We start from the raw sequence: 16788 nt of genomic DNA, 5'->3' as shown, positions 1-16788 counted from the left end.
TATCCACCCTTGCATGAATGCTCTTTACCTGTCTAGAGAACTATCCTCAAATCTAACTCCCTGGCTGCAGGGAGCGAGACCAAGCTCAGCTGTTCCCATCAAGGCTTCTAAGTGACAGTGAATGTAACACGATCACCTCTGGTTTGACTTTCATATTCTCGACAGTTTAGGATGGACAAAATACTTCAGAACTTACTATTTCTGTATTAGTACGTCCTCACCTTCTGAAGGACTGAAGTGCAGTAAAATGAGCCGAGTCAGTGAGCACAGAGGTTTTAACCTTGATTTGTCCAGACGCAAACCATCGCTGTCTCCAGCATCAGTTATAGCAAAAGCACTGGGGTTTGCCTGGTGAAATTATCATCTGCTTTTTGGCACAAAGGAGCCCACTCCACAGGAAGCAGCTGCTCCAGGCCCTACTCCACTCAGTCTTTGCTTTTATCAGCTGCTAGAAGTGCAGCAGCAGCTGTGAAAGATGATTTCAGGAGGAAGAAGCTCTCTGCCTCATTCCTGGCCTTATCTGCCCACGAGAAACAGGCCTTAATGGCATGTGGCACACCCGTGCTTACCCTGGGCAGAAGGTGGGGTTTGTTTCATGCTTTAAAAGGCTCTCAGTTTTAAATAGCTAAAGCAGCCCAGCAGAGATAACCAGAACTACAAAGAGAAAGAAATCGGGATTAGGGTTTTGATCCAAAATGTATTGCACCACAAATTTCATAGTGTTTCATAATACAATCCATATTTACAGCATAGAAGGAAAGAAATCCAATGGCCATAGAAAGGATTATGTATATCACTTCTTATACAAGGAAAGTGCATTAGCTTTTTAATATATGTATACACGCCATTCTTGCTCTGATCTCTAAAGAAAATTCAACACTTACGAACTCGTTTATGGTAAGTTGATCCTGTATGAGCTTTGGGATCTTAAGTGAAGTTGTGTTAGTGAGTATGTAATCTAAGATCTTGTTTTGTCACTCCATTCCAGGCTGCATGCACTGCTTTTCTCACTGTTCAGCAGTAACCTTTCAAGCCCGGATCAACATAAACCGATTAGTTGCTCAGCAGGCGTCAGCGTGAGTAGAGGGAATCCTGTCCCCTGGTCTCAGGTCCCACAGAAACAGGGCAGAGCAAAGGGATATTCTGAAGCAAAAGATCTTAGAGAAGAAAAATCTTCCCAGAACCAACAGGGTTATCCTGCCCCTGCTTTGTTTCAGTAGAGAAACAACTGATATAAATCTACTTTTTGATTGTCTGTTTTCATATTAGAGCAGAGTTGTACCCTGCCCATACACTTCTCTATGCCATCACTAAGTGCCATGGATCAGGTTACTGAAAGACTGTGTTCGGACAAGCTTTATTGTACTGAAAATCCTGTTGGTTTTCTTAACTTCAAATAAATATAACCTAGCTCTAAACTGAGGAGCATCACTTGTGCCAAGGTAACAGCTACTGCGAGTACCTGTGCCTGGGGTATGGCTGATGAACAAAAAACTGGGGAGGCCAGTTGGGTACAGATCTGCAGCACAGTGACCACTCTGGTAACCGACCTCACGTGGAAGGAAACTCATCTTTACCACAAGGACTGTGTGCGTGGAAGCAGGGAGCCGCTCACATGCTGTATAACACTGCACCTCAACTGCCACCACCAAGGTCATCCAGACCCCATTAGCAAAGCTAAGTTAAAAACCTGAACAGTAACTGTATCTCCACTAGAGAACAGGCTGAGTTTCTTGAATATATTTAATTAAAGTATTGTTAGTAACACAAACCTCATTGTAAGAAAATTACCAGAACTGGACCCTGCTCATCAAATTCCATGCATTTGTCATTTTTTTGAGAGTATGTCCCACTTCAAGAAGTCAGATTTGCTGCTGCTGCCCATTTTAATCTAGATGTTGCAGTGGTGTTAATAACTATGGGCAAAATTGTGCTTCCCCTGGAGGAGGCAAGCACCACCTTGGACCCCTTTTCTTAAGGGGGAAGGAAAGCAAGTGCTGGAACAAAGATATATTCATTAAGAGTTGAATTGTATCCTCAAAACCAAAAACCTCACAAGCAGCATTTCTTTTGCCATGTACTTAGGACACAGTTAACAGCCCACTGCATGCTCCTAACAGTTTTTAAGCATCAGTATTTGAAGTACAGAAAACCACAACCAAAGAGGCGGATACTGGTCATGAAGATTTGTTGCTAGCATAAAAATCAAAGTGTTTAGTACCAATATTCTTCACCCTTTGTCACTAGATTCTTTCTTAAATAAAAGGTATTTTCAGTGTGCATTTACAATACCTGGAATTCAGCTTTAAAAATTTAAAATGGTTTACTACCCCTTCTTCCCTACGCTAACAACCTATGGTACAGGCTTATAGATTAGTTTTAAAGGCGACTGAGTATTAGGTACTATAATTAAGACCATTTTAAATATTATTTTTCTTTAAGAAAAGTAAAATCAGACAACTCTAAAGTTGTGCTCTCAAATTAAATAATCATCATCAACATGCAGCCTTCAGGACTGCAGGCCAGGATATATGCACCTTAAATTACACAGTGATATGAAAAAATGCGAACTAGTAGTTATGTCAGTATAACAAGGCAAGGCAGATTTCTTTTTTGGTTAAAGCTCCTGCTCCTGTTCTTTGAAAGGCTTTTCAAACAGTTCACAACTCAATACAGTACTGCCAGTATTATACGTTTATCCACTGCTTGCCTTCCACAGCGAGACAAGAAGCTTTACTGTGCCTAGAGTTGCTCAGCTCGAGCACTCCGTAACAGAAGCTGGAATCACCATCATAACAGATGCACGTGTTAGAAGCTTGAACTGCCAGCACCGCTATTAGTGAGGTTAACGTTACCCTTTGGTGCCAAGAAAACAAGACTGATGAACACAAGGAGCTGACTTCTGTTAAGACTCCATCAAGACAACGGTCCCCAAGTCCAACTCAGAAGAGGTTTCAGTTTGTAGTGAAAATTTCTCCTTGCACAGTATTAGTTTTGTAAACAGTGTCAAAAGTTCTTGTACAAAATACTGCAATGACAGTGATTAAGACACACCTGAATTAGTGTGTTCAGTGTCCTTTTCACAGAAAAAAGTGGCTAGATGCTGACTGCCCATTTTCAGGTTCCCTTAAGGCCACAGTGTCCTTGGGCTCGAGATAGATGGCCGGATACTGCCTTTAGGAGATGGCTTTGACCCAAACCATGACATCTAGGACAAGAAGCACAGTAACATTATGCTAGGTTCACACACTTGAGAAGCTGAAGATTTGAAGAAGAAATAAGATGGTACATAGGCACCTCCTCATCGTTTGATCGAAAGGACTATTTATAAACAGAATGCTGCAGCACTCATTTATGAGCAGTCACTAATAACCACATAGCCAGGGACATCTCATGAGAAGATCTCATTTCATGCAATGGAAAGGAGAAACAGATCCAGGTGTTCAAGCTCAGCATCAAAACAACAACCCAGGAATTCGGCTTCCTGCTTTTAAACATTTGCCTGTACTCTAGCAGGAAGCTTACAGCTTCCCTCCATGGACTGAGTCCACCAGGCAAAACTGCAGTCACTCCTCTGAAGCACCAGAAAGCTGCTATTTCCCCTCATTGAAATGGACAATTTCCAACACGTATGTATGTGATTAGCTAACATTTTAATAATAAACCACAGCATTTGGAAAAGATACTTCTCCTGATCTCCCAGCATCTGAGAACTTTCATTCTACAGGCTGCGAGTCCTGTTAGAAACTATGAGAGGAACAGACTCCTTACCTTGTACTCCAAAGTTTCTTTAAGCATGCTTTCTTCCTCTTGTGAAAAATTCAGTAACACGGATACAGCTTTAATGAGATGGAATGCCTGAAAGAAACCACAGTATTTTGTTGCTTATGATGGCTCTAAACTCTAGACTATGGTGCAGCCCAGTTTGTAGGTTTGGTCACAGAGCTTTTAGTCACAACTGGCAGGAGCAGACCAGCAGCTTTCCATTGTCCCCAGTTCCCAGAGACTAGGATGGCCCATATCTTATTTCTTCCATTTGTGTTCCCTGATCTTCTGATCTTTAACAGCGGTTTGCACATTTTGGGGAAAGATGACAAACGGGCAGCCTAGTTAATTACAACAGAGAAGCAGTTTAGCTCCTGTGGCATCCAGATCTGTAACTTGCAGACAGAACTACCTCTCAGAAATTTCCCTTTCATTTAGTTCACAATAATCTGTATGTTCAAACATGTTACTGTTAGCTGTTTTGCTTCAGTGTCCTGAATCAACTTTGTAAGTGCAAAAGGATGGAATTGGCATGGAAGTATCCTAAGCAGGTAACAGGGGGCAGTTTCTAGAGAAAGAAAGAGAAGGCAAGTGTACATGTTTACCTCAGATTCCCGGCAGGACATGAATTTTAGTACAACGTGTTTAAGGTATTCGAAGTTTATCTCCCTTGAGTCATTTAAATCAGAGTTGTTTGTGACAGTCACAGAAGCATTAGGCACTTCAGAATTTGCTTTTTCACGTATTTCAGGTACCTCACTGTCAGGCCTTATTTTCTAGAAACAGAGAAAGAGAAGTACACTGTAGACTCCATCAGCTTGACATTGGAAGAGCATCTACGTCTGAGGTATCTAACATAGAAGGCTTGTATCCACAAGGTGGGTACAACCTGGGCATCAACAGGACAAGCTGCTCGTCCTTCAGGAGATCAAAGCAGAGAAGCGTCTTCACCTCTCCCTAGACTCTAAAACAGAAGCTAGTAGCTGCTACTGTTACATGTACAGCACTCAAACCAGCATGGATTTTTTTCTTGAAGAGAAAAACAATCGTACGAGGGATTAAAAGGGACCTTTCCCCGGGGCAGGTATCAGTCCCATGGTAAAACTTAGCTGAATGGCAGCTGAGTAGCAATCAAACCTCAGTTGTTCCCTCCACAGAAATGTACTAAATGCGCAGACACAGATCTGTAGCTTAAATTCTCCACTGCAGGAGCTGAGTGGTGACGGTTACCCATCTCACTCACCAATCTGCCTGCAAACATAAGGAAACTGCAGATATCCCTAGTAATACAACTATAGCCAGCAGTCAAGCTTTTGGACTTAGTAATGCAAATAACTACCAGTAAGTGCCAGCTGAAAAGACTGAAAAAGCATAACCCTTACCAACTCCTTCTGGAGGGTTTTCTTGAGTTCTGTCATTCTTTGCTGCAGTTGTTTTATCATCTGTAAGCACAGCAAAGGATAGTGTCAACACAGCATTCATTGTCAGGATGTATTTTGACCCACAGATATCTGGAAAAACCCATGACAAACAAATGTAATGACTGAAAACAATCATTAAACAATGCTGACAGCTCTGAAGAAGCAACCTGAATGTCTTGCCTTTCTTAGCTGCACACACTAGCAGGAATGTGACAAGATACTTGAGTTTTCATGTGACAGCACAGTGGAAGCGAACAGAATTCACACAAAAGGGCTCTGCAGGAAAGCTGTAAATGATCATATTTGGTGCATCTTTCCTCCAAAAGAGATAAGGATTCCTACAATTCTGGCTGCAGTTTTTAATCTACGGCTGCTAGATCCTTGTACAACCCAGAAGGGAAAAAAAGTTACTCGCAAAATACCAGATTCAAATCGCCATTTCGGTAAGCCTGTCCTAATGCTGCAGCATGGGCAGCACCAATTATTTGGCTTCCTAGTTTCTGCTGTTTCAGTTCACCTTGTTTTTCTCAGCAATCTGCTGTTCCAGCTCTCTGTTATCCTTCTGAAGCTGAATGACATCTGCAACTGCTGCCTCTCCGTTCTGTTCCACCACACAGTTTTCTGGAGAATGGAAATGCTTGTTCAAGGCTCTCGTCGACTCCTCTGGTTCTAAAGCCTATAAAACAGTGAATTGGAGAGAGATGACATTTTCAGCCCATGAAAACTCCCAAGGCAGAAAGTTAGACTTCTGTTTGGCTGTTGGTTTTGGGTGTTTGGTGGTTGCTCTTTTAAACCAGAAAACACTAGTGGCAATCTAGTTGGCTACATCTCTCCCTGGCCTGCTTATTACTTCTGGGACTCTGTCTCATTGGTTTCATAATGGCTCTCTCAAGATACATTATGAGTCAGATAAAATAAGGGGTTGTCTTTCATAAACCAGTCACAGCTCTGAGAGGAAACAGCTTTCTTTAGGAAGACAGGGAACAACAGATAACAGCGGTCTCACATTTTTCTCCTGCTCTCTGGCCAATAGGCACTCCTGCATCTGCAACTTCAGCTCATCAATTTCCTTTCTTGCCGTTTCTTCTTTCTCCACTGCTCGGTTATTACTTGCTTCTATGTCAGATTGCAACTGATGCATTTGCAGCAAGACAGCTTCATGATCTGAGAAAGAAGAGACCTGCTTAGTATCAGTCTACCGAATCAAATGCAGCTGCTCTGTAAGAATGTAAATAATCTTTCAAGCAAGTGCAGTTTAAGTGTTGCAGTGAAGTAGCAGGTTTTGATCTGTATACCTTCCACATTTTGTGCAAAATAATCATTTACAGTAAGTAAGATTTGTAGTTTTATGGTGTATAAACATAAGACTGATTGAAAAAGGTGGGTTTGTTTTTAAATGGGCAACAGAGAGACTGCAATTGGTACTGAAGGATACAAGATCTTGAAAATTCTAATAGATTAAATATGGAAGAGAAGTTACAATTATTACAATCTACCAGGAAAGCCCAGAACTAGAGCCTGTATGTCAGTAAAGGTGTCTGGGATACAATGGACTCATTTGGTCTAACCTTGACTGAGTTGTCTCAGCTCTTCTTTCTGTTTTAGAAGTGTATCACATTTTTCATCAATCAGCTGGTCTTTTTCCTTTATTAATGAAGACAGATGTGAAACCTGCAAAGCAAGCAAGCAGAAGTCATTAAAAATATAAGACCGATAACACAACATGGATGTTTGATCTATCCAGAGCCTCACAGAAGGCATCACATCTATAATGCTGACCGCATTAAAAAGCACTGAAGTCAATGTGCTGTTGGAGCTAAACCACACTGCTGATGAAACCTGTGCCATAAAGACTGATTGCCTCATAACCACCAGGTGGCAGCTGTAGAAGACCCCTGAGCAAAACCAGAGATAGCTTTCTACCCTGTCCTGGGTTCAGATGTAGCTGTCATTTTATTCTTTCTTAGTAGCTAATGACTACTGTCTGACCTTTCTGACGACTTGGACCAAATCTAGTCTGGTCTGTGAAAGATGGAGAGCACCCAAATAGATTTTAGACTGTCGGTATTAACCAACCTGCTGTTGTAATTCCTCTCTCTGCTTTCGTGTTTCTTCCAATGCTTTGGCAATTTCAACACTGACAGTCTCTCTGCTGCTCAATTCATTCTGCAAACCAAAAGTAATTCAGAGGTTACTCGAGAAAATGAAAATCAAGTCAGTCTCCCATCTTTAATCCCAAATCTATTAGCAACTGTAATTTATGACATACCATGATTTAAGTTTCTAAAGGAGAGTCAGTTTTGTTTTACAGCACTGCCACTATCTGCACATGTAAAAGCAACACAGAACTGATTTGAGAGGCCAAACATTTCAATGCTTAAAAGATCTTCTAGCTTCAAGTCTCTATTACAAAGAAGCAGCTGCTTCCTACAACTCATCTAACAACCAGAGTAACTCCAGTTGTGCGTCCATGAGTAGCTACAGAAAAATAACTTCCTAAAACCTAAAATTATAGTCAGAGGACTGAAGATGTAAATACCTGACCAACTTCAGCCTTTAACTTTTGTTTTCAATGCTATGAGTGGAATTTGATGTTGAACTATTCTGCATTCATTACTGCTCACAGGATTTAAAAGCTCTTCATGCCTGACAATACAGGAGTGGATTATTTCTGCCTGATTTAGGCAGACACAAGCATTGTTTTAGAAATGGATCAGCCATTTTGTAATGCTCCTCAAATTCATCCCTACTGAGTACCAAAGACAATTTACAGCACATGCAATCTGAATATAATGTGACTCCAAGTACTGAGAATGTAATACACTCGGTTGGTAACAGTTTCTCAAAGTTCACTCTAACATCAGTAACCGATTGCGCCTTTACCTTTAGCTTGTTCAATTCAGATTCCTGTTTTTTTAAAGAACTCTCATACTCTTCTCTGCTTCCATTAAGCATTTCATTTTCCTTCTCCAACTGGCTCTGTAAAATAAATATTGCTTTAATACTAAGTACATTTCTCCTAACGCTTTGTTTAAACAATTAAACACATCAGATGCTTTGTTCACATTTAGTTTCTCAAAGTATAAGATCATCTATTGTAATGCCGGGAGTGCTGAATAAAAACATTCAGACAACCTGCAAGGTCCACAGCCTGTATTAAAATAACTCTGTGAAGACTCACATTGCCTAGTGAACAGTTTCTGTACTTACAATCTTGTGCTGAGTAGCTGTTTTATCCAACTGCCAACCTGTTTCAAGAGCAGCAATTTGGGACTCCAGCCCAGTAATTTTCTGATCGTACTGATGTTTCTCACTTAAAATCTGTTGCTGTAGTTTACTTCTTTCATCCTCTACATCAGTTTGCTGAAGACAAACAAAGTACACTGTGTTAATAAAATGGTATTTTGAAGCTCTGATAAGAATTGGACACTATTCCACAAGACACACACTGAAACTGAAGCAACACTGTTAGTTTGGCACAGACACTGGTTTAGGAGACAAACAGCAAGAAAACACTTCAGTAACAAAACAAACTGGGAAGGGGGTGTCTCTGGAGATGCTGAAGACTAATCTAGTACTGGACAGTGAAAGATCATGCAGGACACTCACCAACTTCCGGATCTTCAGATCCTGCTCAGCAGCTGCTTCTTTGCTCTTTCTCAATTCTTCTGTCGCAATCTGTAGTTTTTGTTCCAGTTCTTTATTCTAAAATATAACCATTAAATGCCTTACCCATTGGCATCTATGTTACTGGAAAAAATGTACAGGATGTGGGATGACCCAGTAGGGAAAAGCAAACATTAAACCACGTAACCACACAGTTCAGAAAGGCTGCCTACTTGACATATGCTGCTTTTAAAACTTCTTCACAACACCACCCCAGCAATGCTTGCACTGCAGCTATTTGTTTGTCAGGATAGGGAAGATATGCAAGAAACCTCTAACTTCAGAGCCACCAAGCCCTTCTTCACACTGACTAGAGACACTGATCAATTAGAATTTCTTTTTAAGACTAAATGTGACACACAGTCTCACCTTTGGCTGATAGCACAAGTGCAGTGAGGGAAGTAGCTATAAGGCGTAAAGCGGCTGGAAGGAGGGAGAATATGTGGTAAATTAAAACACACTTACTTGTGTTTCCAACTGGTTTACAGTCTCAGTGTGGTGCATTCTGTCTGTCAGTACCTGCTGCCTGGTTTCATCCAGCTTCTGCTCCAGAGTAGCTTTCTGAAGATTACATTGAGATGAAGAACAGGAGGAAGGACAAACAGATAAGTCCTTGGTGGTGGTTGTTTTTTTAAATTACCATTTTTCTTTTTAGTTCATGAATAAGGTCAAACTAAAATGGAACAGTTATTTTGATGTGCAATACAGCTTTGTCTCAGGAACCAGCAAGTTAAATGTTACTGCACTGGGCCTACACAGATCACGTTGCCCCGGGGATGACACCATTAAGAATGGGAGATTCTTTGGCATCCTGTCACGATCCAGATGTAAACTCTCAGCAGCAGCTGGGTCATGGTTTTCTAAGCCAGGCCAAGTTTAAGGCATTAAACAAAAGATTTTTACGAAAGCTTAACTTTCTGCATAAACAGACAATGCAGAAACACCAATAACGACACCTGTGTGCTACCTACATGAGCAGACTCAATGCAGTCACCCACAGAATTCTATCCAGCACAGACAGCACAGCAATATACACTAAAGGGACAAATGTACCTGCATTATATCATCATATATTCTTTCCACGTGAGACGTATGTCCTCAAAAAAACCCAAAAAATCCCATTAAGGTTACACTTACAAGCAGTCTATAAATGTATTATTACCTCTTTGAGTAGCTCCTGTACATGTTCATCCCCTGACAGATTTCTTTCCAGCTTTTTTTCCAAGGAAGACACCTTTTCCTGCAGCTGCTCAGTAAGTTTATTCCTCTCAGCAAATTCAAAAGTCATCTGTGAGAACAAGAAATGACAGAATCTTTTTTGTAGTGAAGCTTTCAGCTAATCCATTGTGGTTTGACTTTGAAAAGTGTGATTAGAAAGAGAGAAGTCCTATTTGAAAAGACAGTATGATCTTAAAACACTTTGCAGACAATGAATTCCCAACTCACAGTGCATTACCCAAGTGTACACCTTTATACCAGCCCACAACAGATGCATCTGCAAACACTTAACCTTTTGCTTGTGTTGCTCATATTCCATCTTCAGGGATTCATGCTCCGCCTGTAATGTTTCCAATCTCTTTTCACAACCAGAACCAGCAACTCGAGCCTGAAAATTGAGAAATCACTTGCTTTGAAACTTAAGATTTCCAAACCCACATAAGCGATATCTAACCTAACTTCAGCAGGCAAGGAACTCTCTGAATCAAATCTCACTCAACTCCAACTTACATTTTGCAAGTCTACAGAAAGCTGCTGAATGACAGTTTGTAGCTCCTGTTCTCTTAACTCCAGAGCAGTGATCTTTTTTTCTGCATGTGTCTCAGCTGTCATTAGTTCATCCCTTCATGGAAAGAGAATTAAAAAAAGTGACATAATGTTCCAGAAAAATAATCTTTAGCAGATAATTCTGCTGCTTATAAAAATGGACTGATTTTCTTGTCCTAAAACCAGCCACTGCTTTATTACATTTTCCAAAGAAAGCTACAGTTAAGCATTCAAACAATGAAAGAAAGAAATTGTAACAGACTTATAAACCCTAAACAAGTACTCAAGTGGCTTGAAAAATAATAAAGTTGGCCTTCACGTACACATCAGCATATGAGAAGCAATTATTCAGTCAACTCATTACATATATAAACTCTTCCCAAAACCTCGCAACTAGGCATGAAATAAAAGCGAAGGAGAAATGCACATGCTGCTTCTCCTGAAACACCACATCCATACCTCTGTGCCTCTAGCTCCAAGAACTGCTTCTGCAACTCCTGAAGGTCTTTCCTTAGGCCTGATGACTCGTTGCTTGCATCCTGAAGCAGCTCTTTAGTGTGGCTTAGTTCTCGAGCGCATGCCTCTAGTTCCTGCTCTGCTTTGCTCAGAGATTCTTCCTTTTTCAAAAGCTGAATATTAGAACATTGTCTTTGACAATACAGACGACCTGGTAATACTGATCAAGCCTTCTCATTGAAACTTGTCTTTTTATTAAGTAATCAGCTGAACTACACCAGATAATATATAACTCCCAGAAAAGTCACTGTTGAAATAAACCATATAATATTGTATGCACATACCTACTGTTAAGGTTTTGACACTGACCAAGACCGTATACAAGCACAAAGGCTAAAGAAAATAATGCAGAGCTACCACTAACTTGGTATTCTACCAGAAATTTTAGGGAAGGGAGGAAAAAAAGGTTAAAATGATCTTACCATGTGTTTAACTTTGGCAATCTCCTGCTGCTGAAAGCCCTCCAGTTCATCAATGTCATCTCTTTTTTGAAAAAGGTTCAAACTCGTCTCCCTTATTTCTTGTAACTGTCTCTCAAGTATTTTCTTTTCCTGATAAACCAACAAAAACAAAAGGAATCCAAGAATATTTGCGTGCTCAAGTCACTGGGAGCTCAGTTAGAACTCCCTGTGAAAGGAATCTTGTCTTGCAGCCATAAGGCTCTGATGGCGCTGAGTGCAGAACTAGAAACTCTTCCACATTCATGCTGCAGTAGGTAATGTGGAACAAATTACCAAACTTCAAAGATCTCAAACCCCCCCATATTCATCACATTGCAGCCAGTGATCACCTAAATGAACTCTAAAATGGACAGCAAATAGTAGCATGTTTAATGTCTTCATAATCAGCAGATACTTTAAAATAGACTAGGCTAAATAGCTCTAACTACAAGATTGAAATCCTGTATAAAAAAAAAAAATCCCTACCAAAGAGTTTCATTTATTTGATGAAACAGATGACTTCAAAGTCACTATCCACTATCTCCTTCTGCATCCCAGCTGCCTCCTCTGTAGTAAAGGAGGCTACTGTTCCACCTTACAGAAGTACATCTTTCTCACTGCAACCCATCATTCTTTACTTTTCCATTGAAAAATAACTCCAGAAATATCTCCTGATACACGGATAATGTTTGGCCTCTCCCACTGACCAAAGATCTAACAGTAGAAAGGGCTGGTTGAGCTGTAGGAAGTGTGCAGGCTGGTGTTTACAAACACACACACACACACACAGACACATTAAAACCAAACAAAGACCCAAAGGTTAATTACCTTTTCAACTTGACCCAGCTTTTCCATCCACTCCTGAACAAGAAAGAAAGTAGGGGAAAATATAAATACCTATTTTTAGACTTCCAAGGACAGCAATTAAAGTAATCAAATTGTTAACAGAGAGACTGAGCTGTGGTAATGACTAAAAAAATAATCAGCAAAAGGAAAGTAACAGCTAGTATTTTAATACGTAAAGGCTGAAGAATCATTTATGCTACCTGAATAAGCTTTATGCAAGTAAAATGAAAGTGACAACAGGCCCACTGCAATTGAAGCTTACACAAGTGCAAGCTTAATCTTTCATCAGAAATTGTTGTGGGCTGGTTTTAAAACAGTAGGAGCAGCCAGAACAATGACAAGTCCCACACCATTTCTGGCACTTGAACTTAATGCTCCCTTCTTTCCTCAGTGCTGCCACGGCAAGCACACACACAACTATTTTAATTAATGGTGACACCTGCTAAAACATCAAGGTCATGCACTCTGATCTCCACAGTCAAAAGTCAAGCTGTTCAAGCTATTACCTGGTCCTTTTTCTCTAAGGCCAATGCCATTCCTTCAGCCATCTTGGCGCGACTGGCCTGGTGAGCTTCATTCTGCTCCTGAAACTTCCTCATGGAGGCTGTCAACAGAGAATCACCAGCTATGATAAAAACTCATCTCTTAAAATTGCTTCTCAATTTTCTCTAAGATATTTATAACTTTAAAGAGCTGCTTCTGCAAGTAATTAGCCCCATCTTGACTCTCTAGCACTTACACTGTGCCACTTACTACCTCACACTGCTTGTACATTGGGCAAATGCCAGAAATAACAGACGGCAGAAATCCTGCTCCTCACTGGACTGTAACAAAGCTGTAAGTTTCCAAGAGGTCTCTCCTGCACATTAGCCCCAGATTTGGCAAAAGGAGTCTAACAAGAGCTTTGTTCAACAGCCAGCACACAACCACTGCTTTTTACACTGTAAACAAGGCAAGAACTTGCGTTCTAATCCTTCACAACCTTAAGGGCACAGCTTGAAAGGAAATGATTAAAACATCCGAATATCAACCCCCTTCCCTTCCAACCATAGTAATTTTCAACTTAAGAAAAGGAGAAAGAGAAGTACATACAATCCTGATGCTTTTCTAACGCATTTTCAAGCTTCTCTTTCATCTTCTGCAAGTTTCGGATCTGATCAGCATAGTCTTGTGGGAGGAGGGAGAAGCACAGACCAGGAATGAACAGACATTGGGGAAGGAAATTTTTAGGGAAGGAAAAAAAAAAGGAAAGAAAAAAGAAAAAAGGATGAGTGGAAAATGACGATGATTTTCTCCATCAGAAAATCATTCCTGCTGAGGAAATCTTGGGTGACAGTAACAATGAACACAAGCAAATAGTTTGGACTGTCCACAGGGTAAATGGTACAAACAGGGGGACCTGTCCCAGGTGTGCTACTTACACAAAATGGGGCAATACCAAAGAATGTGTTGTGAAATGAGCAGAAAGGGGTCAGTCATCTTTATAAAAAAATCAGTTATACTGCATGCTACCAAGATGTCAATGAACAGGGTTGCTACGAATAATTAAAACAAAAACCCAAACCCTAAACCCACGTAGTTTTAATAAGTTAAAATGCTTTAGTTCAAAGGAAAATATCTGCTGAAGTAACAGGGTTTTATACATGTCAGGACACATACCAGACAGCTTGACCTCCAGTTTTCTGATTTGTTCATTTCTTCTAAACAACTGAGATGAAAGATCCTCTCTAGAGCTGCTTCCATCAGAAGCCTGGTAAGAAAACAACACTCAGGTGATTTACAAGATCTAGAAAAAGTGATCCTGCCATATATTAAGTCTGTGATGACAAACACTATCCCACCTTCTGTTTTGCAAATAAAGGGGAAAGTTGTCCTAGCGCAGCAGAATGTGCAGAAAGTGCTGAAGAAGAAAAACACTAAGGGCTTAAATCATCAGCTCTGCAATGCTGGCCTGTTCCATGTAATACACAATGCTTTTAAATGAAGCTACAGCTGAAAGCTGTTTGTTCAAACTGATCACTGAGGAGATGGCATAACAGAACAAGTATGGGGGACACAGACCAGGCTTTACAGTGCAGGCTTCAGGATGGAGCAAAATGAAAGTCCTGAAAAACTAAGCAGAAGAGAAACAGTAGGATAAGCTCACCCAAGCACTAGTCTTTCCATGGAAAACTCACTGTGTAGCTGACATACGATTCTCTATAGGTTCTTTTTTCCTCCAGAATAATCGGTATTAAGAGCAGTTAAATGAATACTGCTGAAACAACCAATTCCCAGAGATTCTCTTAAAACTACTTAAGACTTCAGCCACCATCATTATTTGTTTTCTGTTCTCTATACAACACAAAGTGGTAAATGCAATTTCTACATGAGACTATTAAGAACAAAAAACACAACCAGAAAACCACAAGACTGATGCATTTCCATTGTAAAATGTATTTAAACACCACAGGCCCCAACTTTCTGCTTAACAAAACTGGAATTTCAGCTGGGCTTAAGAAGAAAATAAACCTCAACTGCATAAATACCTTCTTCATCCTGCAGACAGCAAACCAGAACGATAAAGCGACTCGCTGCATGGTCGACACACGGGTGCTGTCAGCTCCAGCACTGGCACTACACTGGCCCCTAATCCATGTTTTCAAACATATGACAGCCACCAAGGGGCCGAGGTGCCAGAGCACTACAGGGTTTCATTTAACCCACACACTCCTGGACTTATACAACTTGCTAAAACCGTGCTTTATAATGAAAGAGAGTTTAGACGAGACAGTGGAGGAACTACAATAGTTTTGAGTGCAACAGAACAGTGGACACAGTCTTGGCAGAGGCATAACCAATACTCCTGAGTAGGAAGAATACCAGCAAGCCAAGAGGTAAATACAGGTACATAGTAAGATGATAACTAGCATCCTGTTTGCTTTCCTGTTGCTGCAGTAATTAGTTTTACAAATAGGTATCTTAGAGTCATAGAATAGTTAGGGTTGGAAGGGACCTTAAGATCATCTAGTTCCAACCCCCCTGCTATGGGCAGGGATACCTCACTCTAAACCATGTCACCCAAAAATCTTACATGCTATTACAGCTTTATTCACTAATTTATAACTGTTTAATGGTGTTTTGTATTGAGACAGCTTTATAACTCACATTTACATGGGAATAAACCTCCTGGTAATCACTATGGTTAACATACAAACATCTTCTCCTCAGTACTTCAGTTTATTCAAGCTAACAATTCAGGTATGCATTAAGGGGTACCCCTACAGAGACACCACAACACATGCTCAACTCATGCACCAAACTTCAAACTTGTCTACAAAGCCGTACCGGAAACACCGTAAGAGAAATCACACTCTAAGCAAGGTGTAACTTACAAAGTCATCTCCGGAGTCTGCTCCCACGGACGTGATTGACTCCTTGCTGACAGACCGGGGTATCCGGGCAGCTCCCCCTGGCCTGGGAGCAATCGCTGCCTCTTCCGCTATCTTCTTCTTCAGCTTCGCAAACATTTTATTGCTTTGCTGAACTAAAATATCCAGGTACTTCGAAAAGCCACCACCTCCAATATGCCTAATATGGCATCACTCTGTTTAAAGCTCCCAGATAATGAGAGTTAATTGTGTGCCTCATCCACCGGCTTATTGCATTTCTAGTTCCATTAAAGCCTTCACAGCCTAACAGTACCTGCAAATGAAACGGAGAGGGTTTCCACACTAAAAATTTCTACTTATTAAATGCTTAAAGATAAATGAATGCCTTTTAGTATCAGACCTGTTACAATACACGATCAGAACCCTCCAAAACCAAACCCAGACCGTGACACTGCTGAGGCACGGCCCATGTCCGCCGGGACAGGCAGGGACCGGCGGCCGTTGCGAGAGCGGTGTGTCCGCACCGGGCCCGCACCCACAGGAAGCTCGGGGCCGGTCCCTGCCAGGCCCGCCCGTCCCCAGCAGGCCGCACCGAGGCACTCGGGGACCCGCCGCCGCTCCCCCGCCGGGCCGCCCCTCATCCCGCCGCCTCTCACCGCCCATGGCCCGGGCTGGCCTCGCCGCTGCCGCCACCGCGACCCCGCAGCCGCCGCTTCCCCTGGCGACGCTGACCCGGAAGCGCCGCGCGGGCCGGAAGCGGCGCGGATCCGTGCGCAGCCGCGGTAGGAGCCGCGCCGGCCCCGCTGGGCCGTTCCGATCGCAAACCGGAGGTTATGGACAGCGAAGTCTGTGAGCGGGCGGGCGGCTCCGGCTGCACGGGGGAACGTGGAACGTCCACAGCAACAGCGGAGAAGCAGCGGGACAGCGAGCATAGAATCATAGAATAGTTAGGGTTGGAAAGGACCTCAAGATCATCCAGTTCCAACCCCCCTGCCATGG

The 16788-nt window shown here is 41.7% G+C and overlaps 1 protein-coding gene across 3 annotated transcripts; it reads right to left on the bottom strand.

Annotated features, from left to right (window-relative positions):
* Positions 1-677: 677 nt before the first annotated feature.
* On the bottom strand, positions 678-16552 carry GOLGA1 (golgin A1). Of its 3 annotated transcripts, none has more exons than XM_065695307.1 (23): positions 16446-16552; positions 15793-16102; positions 14078-14168; positions 13511-13585; positions 12925-13022; positions 12401-12433; positions 11555-11683; positions 11076-11245; positions 10581-10692; positions 10363-10458; positions 10015-10140; positions 9318-9413; positions 8796-8891; positions 8397-8549; positions 8070-8165; positions 7263-7352; positions 6755-6857; positions 6193-6350; positions 5704-5862; positions 5148-5207; positions 4371-4541; positions 3772-3858; positions 678-3208 (listed from the first exon to the last, which is right to left on the bottom strand). In XM_065695307.1, the coding sequence occupies exons 2-23, from the start codon at positions 15925-15927 to the stop codon at positions 3128-3130; spliced, it is 2415 nt and encodes an 804-aa protein (XP_065551379.1). In that variant the 5' UTR covers positions 15928-16102; positions 16446-16552; the 3' UTR covers positions 678-3127. The 3 variants fall into 3 exon arrangements, with proteins under 3 accessions (XP_065551379.1, XP_065551381.1, XP_065551380.1); XM_065695309.1 differs by having other exon boundaries at positions 11076-11233; XM_065695308.1 differs by lacking the exon at positions 16446-16552 and adding an exon at positions 16190-16319.
* Between the last annotated feature and the right edge of the window lie 236 nt (positions 16553-16788).

Source organism: Lathamus discolor, chromosome 15, assembly GCF_037157495.1.
Source record: "Lathamus discolor isolate bLatDis1 chromosome 15, bLatDis1.hap1, whole genome shotgun sequence".
NCBI lineage: Eukaryota > Metazoa > Chordata > Aves > Psittaciformes > Psittacidae > Lathamus > Lathamus discolor.
Note: the sequence above shows the minus strand (reverse complement) of the source record. Positions and strands in the feature narration are given on the sequence as shown.

Excerpts from the sequence above, each read along its gene's own strand:
- GOLGA1 (XM_065695307.1), bottom strand. The coding sequence starts at position 15,927 with ATGTTTGCGAAGCTGAAGAAGAAGATAGCGGAAGAGGCAGCGATTGCT. Across the intron at positions 8,166-8,396 it reads CAGCTACTCAGCACAAGATT|AGCCAGTTGGAGAAGGAAAA; the intron begins GTAAGTACAGAA and ends TTTATTTTACAG. Across the intron at positions 3,209-3,771 it reads AAGAAACTTTGGAGTACAAG|ATGTCATGGTTTGGGTCAAA; the intron begins GTAAGGAGTCTG and ends TTCTTGTCCTAG.